The 20855-nt window shown below is 50.5% G+C and overlaps 1 protein-coding gene across 1 annotated transcript in view; it reads left to right on the forward strand.

The window, feature by feature from the left end:
• The window catches only part of LOC144155118 (endochitinase-like), a 129172-nt gene that overhangs the window by 91353 nt on the left and 16964 nt on the right, over positions 1 to 20855 (forward strand). Inside the window, exons 3-4 of the mRNA XM_077686371.1 lie at positions 16439 to 17056; positions 18875 to 19146. Coding sequence (XP_077542497.1) covers positions 16439 to 17056; positions 18875 to 19146 — 890 coding nt within the window. The remainder of the gene's footprint in view (positions 1 to 16438; positions 17057 to 18874; positions 19147 to 20855) is intronic.

Genomic DNA, 20855 nt, shown 5'->3' on the forward strand with positions numbered 1-20855 from the left:
TTATGACTGTGTTGCTTTGGCAACTTCAAATTTACGACGTAAACGCGCGTTGTGCGGTGTGTGCACGCTTCTGCTGGAGAGCGTTCGCGTTAATTGGTGCCGCATGCTTCTCAGCGGGGTGTATGAAGGAGCCGAAAACCAAGTGCGTGATGAAGCAAGCGTATCTTGCCAACAACATCAAAATTGTTTCGCTTCCCACAAGCATCTTTCCTGGCCGAATGAAAAAGAAAACAGAAATATTGCGCGCATGGCGAGAAGGGCGCGCAAGGCCTTCAACCTTGTTATGGCGCGAACACGTTTGCCTTTTTCAGTGGGATTTTGTGACATTTATTTATTTATTTATTTATTTATTTATTTATTTATTTATTTATTTATTTATTTATTTATTTATTTATTTATTTATTTATTTGTACAGCAGGCCACTATTTAGGCCCAACAAGAGGGGCAACGAAACAACAGCAAAAGCAGACTAAGCATCGTTTCCGACAAAGCAGGAAGCACATCAAAGACACCAGAATACATCAAAGTACATCATTTCCATAAACAATGTCGTGCTATAGTGGAGTCGCTTTCTGAAGCACGCGCCTCAAAGGCGTGAATGGTATCAAGCTACCATCGCTATTGAATGCCCATGCTAGCGCCGATTAGCCTAGCTACAGCCTGCGCGTATCGAAATATGACATGAATTGTCAGATCAGCTGTTCGTCTCTAAACTGAGCAAAATACGCCAAATGTCTAGCGCTTCACGGTCGAATTTTTTAAATCGCGATCGGCTATGCGGCGGCAACGCTTCTCGCTTCCGACGGCGCGTTTCGACGAGCGCCGTACCGCGCCCTCCCGTTTGATTTCGGGGCCGCGCCGCGCAGGAGCGGCGGCCTGGAAGCAGACGATACGCCTCCGTTGCTATAACAACGGGGCGCATGCGCAGAGAGCATTGGGGGTGAGATCAAGTGCGAGAAACCGCTCCCAGCGCTCTACCGCCTCCTCCGCCAGAAATACCCCCCCCCCACCCCCCCTCTGCAGGCATGTGCACACTATCTGCCCCAAAACCCCCATACCCCTGATCCCCTCTGTTGATCAATGGTAGGTGACGTTGGGCAGCTCTGAGCCCCGGGTCCCAAAAGCCCTGGTAAAACGTGTTGCCGAAGTCACCTCTTGGCCGCGCCCAGTGGTCACCAACCGCCCCTAAATTGCATACTGCAATAAATTTTATTCCTTCTCCTCTATCCCCCTTCCCCTTGCTCTTTTTTACGAGAGTACTCGGGCGAGAAACTTGACTGTGGTTCGTGAAACCTCCTGAGCGAAAGTATGAGCAGCCAGCAAAAGAGAAGACATCGCCTCTGCGTTGCTAGTCAACATTTCAGCCGTTCAGCCGTTCAGTCAGCCGTTCTGTGCGCGTTAGACGTGCACAGAACGGCTCGCCTGAAAGAAGGCAGAGCCAGAAAGAAAGTGCAGGGCGCGTATTTCTCATAGGCAGAAACGTTCGGGACGGTGCGTGGCGTCGCACCGTTCGGATATCTCTTTACGTCGCTGTATGTATAGCGCGTGTGTTGTGTGTAAGCATGGATGAAGCAGGGTCACCTGTCCATTATGTATCCGGCGGAACCCAATGCGAAAAGCCACAACAGCGGCGACTGCGGCCACCCCGTTGGACTGTCTCTGCCCGCGGTGCTGTGCGTCCGTGTTATCCTGGAACAAATGTTGTGCTGCGTGAATGTCTTTGCTAGTAGAATTTACATAACCACCTTTAACACAACTTTAACCTTCACAAACTAAGAATAACCAAGTATCACCAAGGGGCAGCGCCTGCTCGCGCACTAACTTCCAATTCACTACGTGCCGACGTTAGTTTGGTTTTCCTTTTAGGCATGGGCTTTATTCGGAGTCCAACCTTCCATTACAATTTCTCTATGTTCGTGCACGGGCACATTTTTAACAAGTCAAAGAAAAACTATTTTTCAGTACTCGGGATTAAACGCACGCGAGCTTCCCCCGGGATAGAATTTTTAATCATTCGTCCCGGCTATGGCTATTATGAAAGTACGAATAAAGTGTTTTACGCACAAGTTTTTCAACTGTCAGTTTGTAGATTGCTTGTGGAAGGTGCCTAAAACTATCGTTTTAGGCACCTTCCCACAATACGTCATTGCTGACGTCACGAAACATACGAAGCAGTGGGAGCTTTCAGCCGTTCAGCGTTATATCCTACTCTTTGTTCTTCCTCAACCAATAGTCTAATCTTCTTTTGGACCAGCCGCGGTGGCTCAGTGGCTAAGGCGTTGTGCTGCTGAGCACGAGGTCGTGGGTTCGATTCCCGGCCGCGGCGGCTGCTTTTTTGATGGAGGCAAAAACGCCCGTGTGTACTAGATTTCCGCGCACGTTAAAAGATCCCCTGGTGGTCAAAATTAATCCGGAGTCCTCCACTACGGCGCGCCTCATCGCCTGCGTTGCGTCGGCGCGTTAAAACCCTACAATCAATCAATTGATGCTTTCTGTATGCATGGCATCGTTAAAGTTCGCAGTTATTTTGGTGACGCTCGCGGCACATTTTAAATTTTGGAAGATAACGTGCTAAAGGAGGGGCTAGGAGGCGTGGCGTGATGGGGTGCTGGGTATTAATACAGACCACTCTGCATCGTTATCGTTGACATTCGCTGAAATCTCGACTCACGCGAGCTTTTGTTTTTCGACTCCAACAGAAATACGGCCGCTGCGTCGGGGATGGAAGCTGCGTTGTCCTCCGGGGACCGAAGCACAGCGCCTTATCCCCTGAGCGGTAGGTGATTCGCGGCAGGAACGTATCCGCAGAGACATATTGTCCAGGTCACGCCAGGTCACGGCCAATCATATACGTAATTTCCGTCAGTGAGTTACCATCAATCAATAATTTTAATCAATCAGTCAAAAAGCAATCAATTTCTATCAAGGAATAAATTGCTAAATAAAGTTCTTGAGGGCAGGATATGATAAAGGGCGGGATGTGATACATCACTGTGCCAAGCTGAAAATACGAAGCTTCACTGATAATGTCAGCGAAGTCGTTGGGGAGCGCTGCGGACAATAATATTTTACACTGCTTGCATTTGGATCCCAATTAATCTGCTGGCTGAAGATGCTTCTAGTACCTTACTGGCTGGCTATATTCCCGCGGAGATCAGGAGGCCGTCACCCTTATAAGCCGCTAAGCGCAGCCCGTCTCTTGGTCGGTAGATGATTTTATAGTACGACTTTGGTAACGTTGCTTCAGAGAAGCCGTGAGCTAAGCCGAGAGGCACCTGGCGTTTGCGCGGCTTTCCCAGGCTGCTGTTTTGCTTGGTGTCGATCGCTCAGCCCTTGTTTCCACAGGCAGGGCGGCAGGGCCGTGCACCCGTTAGAGTTGGTCGGAGGGAATGTTTTAGTGCTGGCATCCGTCTCCCTCGGAAAATAATCTTGCGCCGACACTCCGGCGCGGCAGCCCCAGTCGCAGCCGCAGTGGCGTCGCTAGCCGTTCTTAAAATGACGACTTCCAGTGTCCGGCTGCTCGATTCTTTGGGAACCTCGTTTTAAATAAGAGAGAACCGCTTTATACAGCTATTGATACCAACTTCGTCAGCGCAAACATGATGATGTCGCCGAAAAAGCCGTATCAGCCGGAAGCCTACGCGTTGCCGCTCAAGGCTGTATCCTCGTCTTCTTTGTTCCCTGAAACAATAAAATTGTATATTTTACCCTAATATCATTCGTGAGTACTCATACCGTCGAACATTTAATTATTCCTTGAAGAACTGATGATTGAGATAGAGGCAAATCCTTTGCCAATAAATATAGCGGATTCTTACATTTTGAAGTCAAATTCTTCTATAATATACGCCAAATTCAATAGAGTATGCAAAGATGCGGCCAGTAGACATGCTTTAATACGCTCGAAAAAACTGCGCGAAACAGCGCAACACCCACTGATGTTTGGGAGTGACACGAAGCTCTGATGGCCGATAGGAGACACTGCTAAGACACGGGCAGACGTGTCTATACGCTGTCTAGAGTGCCGTCCGACGGTACAATAAGCGTTCCACTAAAGTGACGTCCACTGGAGGTTTCGCAAGAAAACGCCTCGTCTGGAACCATTTCGCTTTCCTTAACGTAACGTAACGCAATGTAAGGTAACGAATCTAATCTAACCTAACCTAACCTTACCTAACGTAACGTCACGAACAGAATACAATCATTTAAAATTCCAAAAGGTAAAATAATTCCTTCCAAGGTATGATTAAAGTCGCCGAGATAAAACGGAACCTCTACACCACTAGCGCAGGCGCTGTAATCCATTTCACCCTTACCTTAAAAATTCGAATGCCGTCGGACGGCCCTCAAGCCTCGCCTCTAACGAGCTAAAGCGTCGTCGGGAGGCACTGTAGGCACTGGCTTCATAGTTTTCTGAATTTTGTGGACCGGGTACAGTAACCCTTCAAAGTTCCTGATTCCTTAACAATCGCCCCAAGTGGGTATGTCAACAAAAAAAAGAAAGAAAGAGCAACGACAACAACTTTTGTTCTACCACTGGCCCAGAGAGCGCTATCCGTGCCAGCCAGTCTGCAGCTTCGTTTAACTAAATAGCCGCATACCCATTGTCGCGACCGGGCGGGGGCACCCGATCCGAGCTCCGTCGCCTCCGACATACGAGTGGTAGCGTGTATGATGCGAGCGGCCAGCCGCTGTTGCAGCCGTGAAGAAGTTCAGAAGCCGTAGGCTAACGTAACTGTTTACTTCATAGCGAGAGGTGAGCCGAAGCCAAAGAACTATGCCCCGACGGGCGAGGTTACAATACAGGACTCGAGCAGAGCGACAGCATCGATTCGCTGCTCTAACAGGAATGGTTTACAACGATTGCGGGAGTCTATTTATACCCAAAAGCGGTAACGGTCAAAAAGCAACAAGCTGCAACACGCCACGAACGTCACAGACACACACAACGCTCTTTCCAGAGTTCGTAAGCCGTTCATAGCCTCGGCGCACGTTGAGTCCGGGAGAGGGGAGAGAGGAGGACTCCGCTGAGTTCGCGGGGCCTCTGTGTCTTTGAAGAGCGTTGAGACGAGCCTCGCCGGCAGCCGCCGAAGTTTTGAAATGCGCCGAAAGCGAAGCGTCTGGCTGGGCTTGTCGAAACTTGTCACCGACATGGTGGCGCCTGATGGCAGGAAGGCGCACGCAGTGGCTTCGCCGCACAGCCGTGGAGTGATGCAGGAAAGTACGGCGGCGCTGGCCGATTCGTAACAGCTTCTCCGCCGTGGGTCCGAGATCCCGATGGATAAGGGTCTTCAACCGTTGTCCGGAGGGATGCTGTCGAAGTGAAGTGCACGGCAAACGCTCGACTCCAGGCCTGGGCTGTACGACACCGTGCTGGAGCTTCACCGGGCGGGTCACTGGACGAGTAGTGGCTCCCCAAGAACGTCTCTGGTTTGGTCAGGCAAGCAATAGAACAACACAGGAAGACACCACCGCATCGCCGGCAAGTGCGAAGACGAATCCACACTGAAGATCTACCAGGCTTTTAGTTGCGATAAAATACGCTCATAATTATCTACTGTAGTTATATTTTAGCCCAGCAGTACTTTAGACAAGTGCACAAACTTGAAAGGTGACATTTCGCGTGATTGGAAATGTCCCACACACAAAAAAAAAACGTCATCGTAAAGGGCGAAACCTGCGTCAGGAAAAACAATGAACTTGAGAAAGTCGGGCGTCTACAGGCCACTTCTCGCGCAGAGAGCGCAATTTGAGCTCTCGTCAATGCCCTGAGCTTTTCCCCTTCTGTACCGCACTTGCTTTAGGTGCACCCGTTCTCTGAAAGCGACTCCTGCGACCGCGTGAAGGGAAACCGGCCGTTGTTTTCGACAAAGGTCGAGCGCGCGGAGGAGCGAACGAGATTTTCCAGCGTTCAAACGACAGGCGCGCACTCCTTCTTGGAGGCGGCGTTCCCTTGGCGCGATGCGAGCGCACGGCTTTGCCCCTTCGCGTGCCCGCACTGAAACGCGCGCCACAAGAACGCTCGGAAGTTTTCCCTCTATCCTTCTTGCTCGCCTTTTCGCGAACACGTTCGGAAAGCAAACGCCGGAACGCGTTCACGTTCTCTTCTCTAGGCTGGTCGGTTCCCGACTTCCGCTCAACCGCAGTCGACACCGAAATCTCAACTAGCTCAGCCGATGTTGGCCTATCGTCGGGAGCATCAGCTGGGAGTGAAACGGGCACGACGAGCTCTTTAGACACCTTGTAGTTCCCTACAGTCACTACCTCGTCGTCCCTCGCGCTTTCAGCGACAGCCTCGGCATGCGAAGACCGAAGCGTGTTCCCGTTCCCCTTCCTCACTGCCAGAACTACACTACGACCAGGCTGCCCTGTCTCAAAAAACGGCTCAGCTGCCCCAGACACCTGAATCTCTACGAGCTCGGCTGGCCGTTGCTCGAGGTCAGCTACCTGAGCTGGTGGCAGGACGGAATCGGCTTGCTCAGTGGCGAGATCGTCATGACTCCCAACTGAACCCTGCAAACCGTTTGCTGTCTCGACTGCAGGTTTTCCCACCACGTCGCTCGTTTCTGCACTACCGTCCGAAGGAACAACCTCCGTTTCAGCGGACTCGTGCGGCCTCTCGGTAACCTCATCGTTTACGCATTCCTGCGAAACGTCGCTCTCGTGAAGTGTTCACGTTCAAGTCGGTAGCCGCTCCCAAGGCCTCCCGCGAATTTGAACCGTCCGAACACTCTGCCGAGATCTTCAAAACAAACGCCGGCACATTATCGCACTCAGTGGACACGCACTGCCCTCTGCCGCCTCTGCCGACAGTCTGAGCTAATGCGCCGTCGTTATCTCTCTCAGCAACCTTGCCGCGCTGCTGGGCCGCAACCGTCGCCTCCGACTCGCGCTCCCGAGCGTCTGCTACTGGCGGCGCTGGCACGGTGCTTTCCTCGACAACGAGGTCTTTTTCGAGCAACAATAACTCGGGCTTCACTTCTTCCAGCTCGAGTTGAATTTCATGCTCTAGGTGCTTGTTCTCCCGTTGGAGTCTCTCTCTTTCGAGCTTCTTTCTTTCCCTTCGGATTCGCTCGATATCGAGGTCGTACCACCGCATCTTTTCCTCGTATTCTCGCTCTCGTTTCTGCCTCTCGAGCTCCTTTACTCGCTTTCTTTCCTCGCGTTCCTGCTCTCGTTTCTGCCTCTCGAGCTCCTCAAGCTGGCGCTCAGCCTTTGCCTCTGCAGCCTGACGCTTAGCGGTCTCCCTGCCATTGATCAGCTCAATACACTCCGACAGCTCGTCATCGTCAGCGCCAACAGCGAGTATAGCCTGTATCAGCTTTGGCTTTCTCAGCGCGTCTGTAACATCCAAGCGCAACTCTTTTGCAAGCTCCAACAACTGCGGTTTATTCAACGCCTTCAAATTCATGGCCGGTCTAGAGTACTGCTTTCCCACTGCTCCAAAAATGTTTTGCCCGATTAACCCACGCGACAAAAACACGCCCTACCAGCTATCCTCAGAATCCTGGTAAAACTCAGTGAAGAAAAGTCCCGCACTCACCCTTGACCGTCGTGAATTCTGCGAAGTCCGAAGCCGCCTTGACGTCCGTGGTGTTGGGTCTCGCACCGCTCGCTTCAGGTGTTACGATGTTGCCATCCGACAGCTGCCAACCACTTGTTGCGACCGGGCGGGCGACTGCAGCTGGGAAGACGTCCAGAGCTGATAGGCCAACGTAACTTTACTTCATAGCGAGAGGTGAGCCGAAGCCAAAGAACAATGCCCCGACGGGCGAGGTTACAATACAGGACTCGAGCAGAGCGACACCATCCATTCGCTGCTCTAACAGGAATGGTTTACAACGCTTGCGGGGGTCTATTTATACCCAAAAGCGGTAACGGTCAAAAAGCAACAAGCTGCAACACGCCACGAACGTCACACACACACACAACGCTCTTTCCAGAGTTCATAAGCCGTTCATAGCCTCGGCGCACGTTGAGTCCTGGAGAGGGGATAGAGGAGGACTCCGCTGAGTTCGCGGGGCCTCTGTGTCCTTGAAGAGAGTTGAGACGAGCCTTGCCGGCAGCCGCCGAAGTTTTGAAATGCGCCGAAAGCGAAGCGTCTGGCTCGGCTTGTCGAAACTTGTCACCGACATGGTGGCGCCTGATGGCAGGAAGGCGCACGCAGTGGCTTCGCCGCACAGCCGTGGAGTGATGCGGGAAAGTACGGCGGCGCTGGCCGATTCGTAACACCATCCAGCCAACCGCGTTAATTACGGCGGCAAGGTATAGTAGAATGCCAAAACTTCAAGGCCAGCAGGAATCCGTTTTATTATCATTGGCAGACTTTCATCACCTTAAAGGAGCCATGAAGAGAAAACAGAAGTTTGTTTTATTCGAAAGATTAGGTGTTTCATAGTACCCTAAGCGCTTTCCCGGAAGCAAATGGTGCTTTATTCACTGATAAATAAGGCAATTTATACCAAAATTTTAAATCTCCCGCTAAATTGCACATTTCGTGACGTGAACAATGGCGTCATACGAGCCGGTCCATAAAACAGATACTTAGTATGTCGACTCCATATAGCACCCACACGCTGCCGAAACCGAGACGGCGGCCATTTTAAAAATACTAGTAAAACCTAGTGCACCAGCAGCCCTAGTCATGGAATCGCCTGATCCGGAGAACAAAACTCTCGCCGAGAAGCTCGGGCTTGCAATTAACAACCTCACACCACTTGAACGGTCAATGCTTCTTAAGTGCACGAGCGGCAGGAGTTGTGGGATACGCGGATGGACCGGAAAGCGACCATTCCGCGATAGCCACAACAGACGAACGCCCAACCGTCGGCACCGCTGCCTCGTCGGCCCCATCGCGACGGACGAATACAGACTGGTACGTATGTGCCGTATGTTTATTACGGTTAATAATAGTTCAATTTCAGTAGCAGTATCGCTTATGCCAGTTGGCCGGTGTCGTGTATGGAAAGCCGTTCGCGCGAGCTCTCTGCTTCGACCAGAAAGATACGAGCGTCAATGCGCGGTGTACGGCATTTTTTCCCCCAAGGTCAGAGCGCTTTGGCGGCGATTTGACGAAGTCGGCGACGAGCGCCAGCATGTCCCAAGAATGAGCTAACGTAAGGGTCCCTGCCGTAATCACTTCCTCGGAAATGAAGCGAGCACACTCGTACTTCATTTAGCTCTCTTTCTCCTCCGTTTGCAAAGTTCACAAAACGTAGCCACTTGCTTCGCCGAGGTTCGTCGTTGGGCAGCACATGAAAGGAGATCTCCTCACCGGCGGGGATGTCGCACTCCCTCGACGATTTGCCCGTACTACATGGGCATTTCAAAACGTAGCGACAAAATTTCATTCTAAAGTACTCGAACAAACTGAAGTTTTCAGTGGTTGTAAACTGGAAACGAACTCCTAAGAATAACAGCAAGCCAACACCATTCCGAAACTGCGACGACTGTCACTATCTCGTCGCTGCTTGCTGTTCCTTACTCCCCTCGTTTCTATTTTTACCTTTGCTGGTTGGCGATATGACGGCCAACCTCCTGTGAAGGGATTACGATACCAAGCATGGTCGCGGCTGTGCGTGCTGGGACGGTTCGTTGGCCCCGAAGAGCCTCGAACCCGAAAATTCGTCTGCGCGACGGTGGCGACGGCGAGATGTCGAGTTCGGCTGGCGGTAGTTTCGTACGCATTTTGGCGTACACGCTTGCGTGTTGATTGGGAACTTCAACCGTTTACTCCACCGTTCTTAGTGTCATAAAAGGAATGTGCAGTATGTTTAACGGGCATATAGCTCACTATGCAAACTGGTAAGCCCTGCCTATTGCGTTTGCTTTTGCCGGCCTCCGCCAATCGCAGAGCATTCTCGTGTGACATCATAGGTTCGGTTGCGGGAAATGAGCTGGTGGGTCGCAGGGTCATTGCCTTTTTTCCTAATTATGTAGCTTATTTGAGCCAAGTTTGTGTTAAAAGTGGTGTCAGTGTGGTTCTAGCGAGGCAATCTTTCGAATGAACCAAACTTGTGTTTTCTCTTCATGGCTCCTTTAAATTTCCATGGAAACCAGACTGATGCCTTTCCCGTAAGCTCGAGGTTATTAAACAGGTATAATTAAAAGTCACGTTTAACGCAATCTCCCCTTTGTAGTTACAGTAATGAAGATGAGTCCGTCGACCATCACCTGATGGCCTGTTAACGTTTTGCTATAATCAGATTTCAGCTTCTTGAGGGACCGCTTCACAGCCTGGGGATTAATTTATCTGTGCCGAGTCTCCTTTCGCTTGGGGCGTCTGAGTCGGGGTTCTCCGCCGGGATGTGTGCACAGCCCTTCTTAGCTTCATAAAAAACTCTAATCGATTCCCGCCCTGATTGTATTCTTTTACGCTGAAACTTACGCATTGGGTTCGGGGTCTTCCTAATTTTATTTGAAGTTTTGGATTTTACTTTCAAAAAGTATTGCCAACCTCTCGAAATTTACTATTTACGGGAGGCTGCAAATAAATAACATCTTTTTCATACACCTGATGTTTCGCCGATCCCCTGTTTGGGTGCGTACCATTCACCGAGGACCATCATCATCATCACCATCTCCTACCACTGGCGGCTTGTGAAGATAGCTCAGTGTCAGCGCGTTGGTGTTGCTGTGGAGATCCGGGTTTAAATTTCTTCGTACATCATTTTTTTTATTTATTCTGTATATCGACGGCATTCTCCTCGCCTGAAAACAATAACAACAACAACAACGACAGTTTTACGCAGAATAGGGAATTAATTGAGGCTTTCGCCTTATTGCTTCCCTGTCTGTACGAGACATTCCCGTGAACGTAAAAGAGTACCAGGTGGTTTTTATTCACCCGTAGCTCTCCACTTACAGTACGCCGCACAACCAAAGTGTAGCTTCGCCACGTATAGCAAAAATTTATACTTTGTGCAACATTGCCGTCGCGCTGGTTTAGTGGCATAGCGTTGCGCTGGAATGAGCGCTGGGAACGAGTAAGCGGGTGCGATTCCCGGCCACGGTGGCCGCTTTTTTGATGTAGGCGGAGAATGAAAACGCCCGTGGGTCGGGATTTCGGCGTGGGTTAAAATCCCCAGGTGTCAAAATTAATCCTTATACAGTCCTCCAACTACGGAGCGCCTCATAGGCCAGGTGCAGCTTCGGCATGTAAAGCCCCCCAGACTAGAATATTATTCATTGGAACCCCCAACATGCCAAAGCGATGGGAGCTGCTAAATGACGATACAGAAAGCAAAACGGCCCCATAAAAGCACATTTTTCATCGTAGTAAAGCTAATAAAGCTGAATAATGCTAATTTTCATCGGACTAAAGCTAACATTTTTCAGTTCTTCGGCTGACAGCAGCGCGATTATATGCTGAGACAGGAAATCAGTTGTCAGTTGCGCCATACTTGGCGGGAAACGTACGGTCGGGGCGGAACAAAACATGAACATGAAGACATTAGCCTCATCTATGAACAAACACCTTTGTATGTTTAAGACGGCGTAAACGTACTAAGATTTTTGTTCGTAGATAAGAAATCTGGGGTCTTAAGTGTATTCAGGCAGACCATGGTTCCATTTACGGCTTACAAATTTGATAACTATTTTTGATGAATATTTCTTCATACATATATTTTTATGACGATTGATTTGATTACGAGTTCTAACGCGCCGACGGTACATAGGCGATGAGGCGCGCCGTAGAGGGGGGTTCCGGATTAATTTTGACCCCCAGGTGATCTTTAACGGGCACCGAAATCTCGAACACGGGCGTTTTCGCTTTGCGCCTCCATCAGAAAAGCGGCCACCGTGGCCGGGAATCGAACCCGCGTCCCCGGGCTCAGCAGCACAACGCCATAGCCACTGAACCACCGCGGCGGGTTTTTTTTTATGACGAAATGAAAGCTCGATTTGTGAGTTTGGGGTCGAACATGGTGCTGCCGTTTGGTGCAAGCTTTAACTTACGAGCGAGCAGCGGGATATGCGTTGAACCGAGTTCCATCGATACAAGCCAGCCGCTAGTGTCATAAAATTGACAGGTTTAATTCGGCCACCGAAGTTGCATTGCTCAAGTCTCTATTCCAACCTTCTGATGTTGAATTTCCAATTGGGCCTATCATGGCCATGGATGTGTTGTGAATTGTTTCGACAAGAGCGTTTTTCGGTCCGCAAAACCCCAGGAAGTCGTCGGCGCTCACATCCCATATGATGATACCTGCCAGACCTTTGGCCAAGAATTTGGCTGTTTTTTCTCTGAGAGATGCGGCGTCCTCACTTATGAACCACGAACGGCCACGATGCAAGAGGGTTATGTCGCCGTCGCTGTGGCGCTTCCAGCCTCGCTTGACGCACAGCTCGTGGTACGCGAACGTGTGCTCGTGGCCCGGGACGGTGCCCGTGTAGCTCTCCCTGTGGTTCAGCGTGTACGGTATGCCTTCCAGGCGGACGGCCCCCACCAGCTGCGAGGCAGGGAATCCGCTGGCCAGCATCATGTCCAGTGCTCGCTGCCGCCCGAGCCACTGCGGCGGCAGCACAACCATGTCCACAAGCTGCGACAACCGCCTCCCCGCATGGGGCCTCCGCAGCAAAGACGACTCGGGTGGCAACACGAGCAGGAACTCCCGGTGGCGGAACAGCGTGGCCAGTTTCTTGAGCAGGCGGACGGCGTAGTTGCGTATGTGCCACTCGGTCACTGGGAACAGCCCGTTCACCATGAGGCCGTCGAAGCGGTTCACGAGCGTCCAGCGAAGCAGGTTGCGGGAAAAGGCGATACTTCGTTCGTGGCTAATGGAAAGCCTGTGCAGGAGCATGCTGGCGTCTGTGAAGCTTCCCAGCCCCACGAGGAGTCGGAGCTGCGGCTTGACCTTGACCAGGGGCAGCAGGTCGGCCAGGTGGAACGGAGAGGCCGCCACGGTGAGGCTGTCGAAGTTCTGCATGTCGCTGAAGAAGTCCGGCAGGCCCACGAGAGGCAGCACCAGGTGCGAGCAGAGCTTCACCGGCACGTGTCTGGGGGCGTATGTCCAAGGGGCGGGCCGGGAGAAGCTCTGCGGGTTCAGCTGGCAGATCAGCAGCGGCTCGGCGCCTCTGCTGCCCAGGCGGACGTCTTCCTTTTTGGGCACCTCTTTTATGAAACGAACTCGCGTCAGGTAGGGCATCAGGGCTCCAGGAAGTGCCACGAAGAACACCAGGATCAGGATCATGCATGAGCTGATCGAGTAGACGCAAGTGCTTTTGAGGAAGGGGTCATCCTCGATCCCGGAGCCGCCCTTGCCGGCCGCGGCCTCCTTGGCGGGCATGGCTGCCTACTGCGGCCTCTTCTTCCTCCTCCCCGCCTGCCCGGGCTCCCGTTAAATTTTTGCCTTTATAAATCGGGTCTCGCTCCGTCTCTGCAATGCCCCTTTTCGCGATGAACTGGAAAATATAGAGCATTTTCTTTTTAATAAGAATCTGGTGAACCGGGCGAAGACGGCAGCCACCGCCAGAGGTTTCCTGGACTGAGGAGACCTATTACCTCGGATCGGCCAGGACTAAGTCCTAGCTAGTCTTTTCAAACAACAAACGTTTATTTTTCTCTCTCTCTCTCTTCTTTTTAATTGCCGCAGCTTCTCCCCAAAGCGACGGGCGCATCTGGAGTCAACCTTTAATCGGCTCCACATTCCGCTAGCTACTTCCGAGGTTCTGTCACAAGGCGCTTCCGCCCTAGGAGTTTGCCACAGGGATGCTGTGTGCGCCCTTCATTCTTATGTTGCGGCGACAGTCCGGTTCCCCCGCTCGCCAGCTAAGCGTTCACATTTATAAAATTTTTCTTCCGGACTCTTCTTTCATATTATAAAAAAATTATGTTCTGTATTTTCTTTTCTAAATTTACGAATATAAAATAATATAGGTCACATCCTGATTAGGTACAAAGCTTCTTGGCCAATCCCCCGCGTTGGTATGTGCTATGTTCTGAAATAACCAACCAACCAACCAACCTACTGGCACACGCCCGCTTCGATGGACGCCGCGTTTCACGTTGCTACAACAGTCGCCTCCTCTATGCAAGTTTTCTTCACCTTCGTCCACAAAGCCTGGAGCGTTTGTAGCTTATACGACATGCTGTGCTCTAAAACTAAAATCTACACCTTTCTGATAAAAACCATGATTCCTGAAAGGTGGCCATCCCTCCGCTATATTATTTGGAAGGTTTTAAAGGACATGGTCGAACCACGCGTAAATTATTGGACATTGAAATTCATATTGAATTCAATAACTAAATTATTGACTAAACGAATGAAGAAAAAGCAACGACCCCACGAGCGCTTCTTTCAAACGGCTCGTGCGCTCGATCGCGGTGCGTGCGAAGAGAACGAAGGCCAGTCGGGCCAGCCTGCTCTCGGTTAGGCGGTCGCCTCGACCGTTCTTGCGGCTCAGGATGCGCTTTTCGGAGCAGAATCTACTGAGCAGGCGAGAGCTGCGGTCGAGGGACACGGAGGATCCGTTCATCAAGACCTCCTACGTCTATACCGTGAGCTCGTGCATGCTCTTGGTAGTCGTTTTCTTCGTGGTTCTCCCTGGAGCCCTTGTCCCCTACTTTCGCAAGGTGAGCGCTTTCTACTCGCGCGAAACGTTGAACGAACACCTGCGCGTACTCCATACGGCCATAAGAGGGGGGTATGGGAAGTGTACTGCTGTGCAAGTTAAACACTGGCCGCGTAGCTACTTGTTCCACTGCCCATGTCACCGAATGTCGGTAGTCGGCTGTCGCTCCTGCCACGTAGTTCACCCGCTCCCAACCCTCACGCTTTTTCCTTCCCCTCGCGCTCCTCTCGTTACGAATTGAATGGAGGTTTGTTTAACGTAATTCAATTTTCCCGTCCTCGCACTTCCCGCGCGCCGTTTGTTGGGACATCGCCCATCTTTTTCTTCATATTTTGTTTTTTGTTCTGCCTGGAACAGCACGAGCGGGTGCTTTCTTATTTTTCGGCTTGCTTTATTGCGCGCGGGCTTAAAACTATCTTCGCCACTTTCAACGCATTGTCCTTTTTTTCACTTGCTATGGTAAAAACTAGCCCAACGCGTGTTCATAACTAAAATGATGCAGGTATCGATTTAAAAAAATCCCGGATTATCTCCGGGAGGGGCTAAGCAAGCAGTGTATAAGTGCATTCTTGGCTTCGCGTTTTTGCCAATGGAGATGAAACCGTGGTGGTGGGGGGGTATAGGTATACAGCTTTGCTGTAAAAGTCTCTTTTCTTTGAAGCACGAAACTCTAGCGCGAGGCGTAAACGAGTGTCCCGGTGTTTTTTAGTATGGCTTACGAAGCGCTCCAGCGCGAGGCGTAAAAGTGTCCCGGTGTTTTTTAGTACGCGTTACTACTTGTAGCGCGAGGCGCAAACGAGTTTCCCGGTGTTTTAGCACCGTGGCTAGATGAAACGACGATTACGACGACGACGATGACAGGAGACGACAACAGCCCCAGCCACTCAGGGGCTTCGCCTCTAATACTTACATTTTACCTTAAATCTGCCTGAGGCTTCTTTTGTGCTACATAATCGGGATATGTATTACTTACCCCGGCAGTTTTAGTTTTAGTTGTTTGGAACAGTTCTGCTCATATTTAGTTCTTTTTGACGAATTGTTTCAACTTTTGGCTGGAAGGCTGAATCGAAAGACATACGGACAGATTAAAATTTTCGCGTTTAAGTAACCCGAGAGAGACTGTCGTCTTTAAAAATTATGGGAGCATCGATCTCTGGTTATGTCAGCGCCGCTGTCTTGGGGCATCGGAGCGGTATAGGAGAGTGGATATAATTTCGCTTGACGAAAGGTTATTCACCGATATGAAAACCGAGATTGGGCAGTGCGGTATTTCTGTACATTTGGTAAGGGGAAAAATATGATACCTTCCCTCTCCAAATTTTCTATGCTCCAGGATTGTTTAAAAATATAAAAATTCAAAGATATTCAACAGAATAAAGTTGAGTAATCCGCGAACATACCACACAAATACTGAAGAATCGATGCTGCTTCAGGATAGTATGCTGCGGTATTTCTATTTAGAAAATGATCACTTACAACGACAGTTTCTTACTTTCTTAATGAGACCAGTAAACGACTTTCACATTTATGGAAGTGCGGCACAAGTGTACCGTTTTGTTAAAGGCTTGATTTATATCGCACGAACAAGATTCCCGTTTAGCTATTTTTCATAAAAAAAGCGGAAGTGTTAGTACGCTGTCCGTGGCTTTTGCGTTCTTGTTTTTATAATTCCACGACCGTACTTCACTGCAGTAGACTGTCTGCGTTAGCAATCGGTTTCACATCACTAAACTACGTTGGACCCCAGGAATTTTCGGCGTTGTATTAAGTTTCGCAAGTGGTTGGTGCATGTTGCTCAAAATGGCGCCCCCATCGTGGTGGGTCGTGTACGGCGAGGGTCGCTCACTGCGGGGCACGATCGCAGGTACGCTACCTGTCTGACCTGCCCAAGCTCGAGGACCAGAACCGCCTGCGGGAGCAGGCCATGAACGGGCCCCTGGTCCTGTGCCAGTTGAACGCAGCCAGCTTCACGCGGTCCGAGCCGTGGGCCTACAGAGCAGAGCACATCCCGACCGAGCACTGTACACACGTGGTCTTCTCCATGGCCGGCCTCAAAGACTGGTTCAACGACCTCATCAACTACGACGTGTACCACCTGGCCACGCGGCCCTTCTTCTGGAAGGCGGTCGACCTCCTGCTGGAGAAGAAGAAGGCGCACCTGCTGGTCAGCGTGGGCACCTTCGGCGACGCCTCCAGGCTGATAACCGATGTGGCCGGAAACAGCGACACCATGGCGCGATTCTCGCGCAACCTGGTGCGTTGGGTGCTTGGCAACAAGTTGGACGGCGCACTGATGGCGGGCGTCTTCCCCGCGCCGGGCCCGCTGCGCAACGCGATGGTCAAGATGGTCAAGAAGATCGGCACACTGTTCCGCGTGCACCACCTTCACCTGGGCCTTGTGGTGCCACCCCACGCGAAGCTCTTCCACAACCGCGGCGCGGGAGTCAAACTAGCGCAGTTCGTGGACGTGGTCGTCGTCATGGTCAGTCCTTTTCCGTTTACGGGCCTCTGTGGGAAGACAACCTGCATGCTTTGCACACGAGTAATAGGGCATCCTAAAATCACTGGCAACTCCGGACATCACGTCCGGAGTTGCCAGCCTTTTTGGCAGCCTTCGCACCCGTCGCACGGCGTACTGTTCAATTAATTTCCACGGGCATGTTTTCCCAGACAGCACCTCAATTCTCCATCGCCAGGTATAAGGAAGCAAATATCACTAATTTCGAGCGAGAAATAAGATTTGACTGAAAAACTTTGACAATATTCCTGGAGTCAGGTTGTATGCCGGGCCTCGTCGTTGGCCCGCTTTGCTCAGCTGGTCGCAAGGATCGGTCATTAAGGTACTTAGTGGTGAAGCGAACCTCGGCTGCCTTTACGAGTACAGTTACACGCTATTTAGTTAGAACATCTCACCAAGAGCACAGCCCCGAAGCTAAAAAAATTCATCGGGATACTTAAGTCTACTTAAAAGGTGAAAGCCTGGCGATATTTAATAACTTCTTTGCTGCATCATCACATTTGCACCGCTTTCTTCGCTTTCGTTACTTTGTCTTTAGGCGCCAATTACTTCACCCGCCTTATTTTCTGCTACACCATGTATGCGTCTCTTTTATCGCATTCGGGTCTTCGTCTTACGGCCCGAATTTCGTCAGCAAAGACTGGCACACGTCACAGCTTCCCTAGAATCAGGGTTCTGCGCCGCTTGTGTGTACCTGTTTTACTCACGTGCCATCACGCTCAGGTGTCATGCAGCGGACATTATTCTACAACTTTTACGCTTCCAGTTCATTGTTTTGTGAATTTCGAAAACGGGCACATTGCCCCTCAAAGCTCCCGATTCCTGGCCAGTACCCCAAGTGTGATGTGCCCCGAACGAAGGAACAACGTCGACAACTTTCTTTCTGCGCTAGTAAAGTGCAGAGATAGTACATACAAATAAAAAAATAGCACGGTTAAAAGAGTGCTGTGCTACTGCTTCGCAGACCCGGGCTCGAATCGTATCGCACTTTTTTTTTTATTTTTACTCTTTACTGCGGCGGCCATTTCCTTTACTGGACAACAACGACGCTTCTTAGCAGTATGGGGCAGTTAAGGCTGTCGCCTTAAGAATATGCACCGCAACGATGCTGACGGACACGATTTATAGAGGAAGGTAGATGGATGAGGGAGGGGGGGGGGAGTGTACAAAGGAGAGACAAATGTGAAGGGAGTGGAGGGCATGAGACACTGGGGCAGCGGAGGTGGTGAGGACGATGCCCGCGTCGCTCTCAACCACAAATAACCTGCGGTAACAAGAGTTCGTACCCCCGTTCTTTTAATACTGGCATACTCAGAGAGAGGCCCGGCTTCCCCGAAATTTTGGGGCTCGCGGCTCACGGACGAGGCCACTGAATGTGCCTGTCATCCTATAATTAGTGATAATTAGTTTTCTGTCGCAAGCTACGCATCAATCTTACGCGTCTTAGCTGTCTGCTGTGACCCCAACGATTAGCCATTTTGCAATTTCTGTGAAGAAAAATGGAAAGTGAGCAAAACAATCGGACAGTTAGAGTGCCCACCCACTGCATTTTCATGTTTATGATTTTCAACTGACTTCTTTTCTTTTCCTTTTTCCTTCCTATTAGTAATATTTCACCGGTTTTTGTTGTTGTTGTTGTTGTTGTTGTTGTTGTTGTTGTTGTTGTTGTTGTTGTTGTTGTTGTTTCTACAACCGGTTGCATGAGTGCTGGAGCACTGGGCAACCCAGGCCCTCGCATGCGCCTTGGGCGAAATGTTTGAACGTCGGCAACGGCGGGTGCAGGTGAACCATGAGCCTTCGGTGCGGAGCGCCGCCGAGAACGCGCTGAACATCGCCAGTGCCATCGAGCTGGTGCGGCAGAGTGGCCTACCGTCCTCCAAGATGGTGCCCACGTTCAGTCTGGACGCGACCTTGTACAAGTTCCTGGACGTGATAGACGCCGCCAACAACACGGCTGCCGTTTCGATGCCCTACTACGCGGTCTGTGACCGCATCCACGAGGGTGGCTGGGAGCTTATGCAGGACGACACGTCACACTCCAACTTCCTCCACAGGTGAGCAATGTTCAGTGATTGTATATACGCTTCGGTCTTTATGTTCCGCTTGAGTCGGCTACATTTAGCGAAATGTTCTTGAATTTTTATTATTTCTGTTTTTCTTTTGCCGCCAGCACTTATCTTATACGCTGTTGTTCCTAAAGTACTTGAAGCGCTTTCCTAAAATAAATATCCGCGCGTATTTAAATCATTAACCGCATTGAAGTTTCGATATCAGTGGTGGCTAATTTAAAAACATCCCATGGCCCATGCATCAGGCAACTTGTCTTCGAGCCCAAAACCACTTACGCCTCATCTGCAACCATGCACGAAAAAAAAAAGACAATAATGAACTCAAAACTGAAGTCCGCACTCTCTCTCTCACACACACACACGCACACACGCACGCACAAATATTGAATCACGGTGAAGGACTATGCACAAATTCTGGAGCTGAAACGTTCAAAACTGAGGTTTTGCGTTCCGAGGCTAGACCTAGCCTATCAAGCGCACAGTAAAGGGCTGCGAAGGGATCGGGGAGGAGGGGGTGGGGGTGTGCGGATCACATCCAACCTCGTGTGGAGCTACAACGGGTGTCGAAATCTTCTGCACTTCAGCATGTACGCCGACATCACCGACATCACCCTCTGGGTGACAGGCGGCAGTGATGCGCACATTGCAAAAACCCTGCAAACCGGTGCAAATACTGTAGTTAAACAAGCAGAGCTGGCAGGCCTTACATGCTCACTTAGCAAGTCCGATCCACTCATCTTACCACCCAAAAAGCAGCCCACGCAATATCCTATATCTCCACCTCTGTCAGTCGTCACCCGGTCACAGAAGTTGCCCCACTAAACATTATCGGGCTCCTTATACAATGGATTGTGGACCGTATTCACACGATCAATCAGGCGATAGAGAAGTGCGCCGAGTATACTGAACCCCTATATATAGCCTTCATAGATTATGAGAAAGCATTTGACTCGGTCGAAACCGTAGCAGTCATTCAGGCATTACGGAACCAGGGGGTAGATGAGCATTATGCAAGAATACTGGAGGATATTTACAATGGGTCCACAGCTACCATCATCCTCCATAAGGAGAACAGGAAAATACCTATAAGGAAGGGCGTCAAACAAGGAGGCACAATCTCTCCAATGTTATTCACAGCATATTTACAAGAAGTATTCACAACGTTGGATTGGGAACAGGTGGGAGCAAGGGTTAATGGAGAATACATCAGTAACCTCAGATTTGCTGATGGCGCTGCCTCGCTAAGTAATTCGGGGGACGAATTGCAAAGCATGCTTTCCGCACTGGACGAACAGAGTAGAACCGTGGGCCTGAAAATTAATATGCAGAAAACTAAAGTAATGATCGATAACCTCGGGACAGCACAGCGGTTTGAGATAGGTGACGAGGCAGTGGAAGTGGTAAGCGAACATACCTACTTAGGCCAAGTTGTGACCCCAGATCCCAACCATGAGGCAGAGATAAATAGAAGGATAAGAGTGGGGTGGGGTGCATATGGCAGACATTCTCAGGTAATGAATAGCAGCCTACCATTGTCGCTGAAGAAGAAAGTGTATGACAGCTGCATCTTACCGGTACTCACCTACGGGGCAGAAACCTGGAGGCTCACTAAGAGGGTTCAACTTAAATTGAGAACGACTCAGTGTGTAATGGAGCGGAAAATGATAGGTGTAACATTAAGGGACAAGAAGAGA

This window comes from Haemaphysalis longicornis, unplaced genomic scaffold, assembly GCF_048455015.1.
Source record: "Haemaphysalis longicornis isolate Haplotype H1 unplaced genomic scaffold, Haemaphysalis longicornis Haplotype H1 scaffold_1, whole genome shotgun sequence".
NCBI classification, from domain to species: Eukaryota; Metazoa; Arthropoda; class Arachnida; order Ixodida; family Ixodidae; genus Haemaphysalis; species Haemaphysalis longicornis.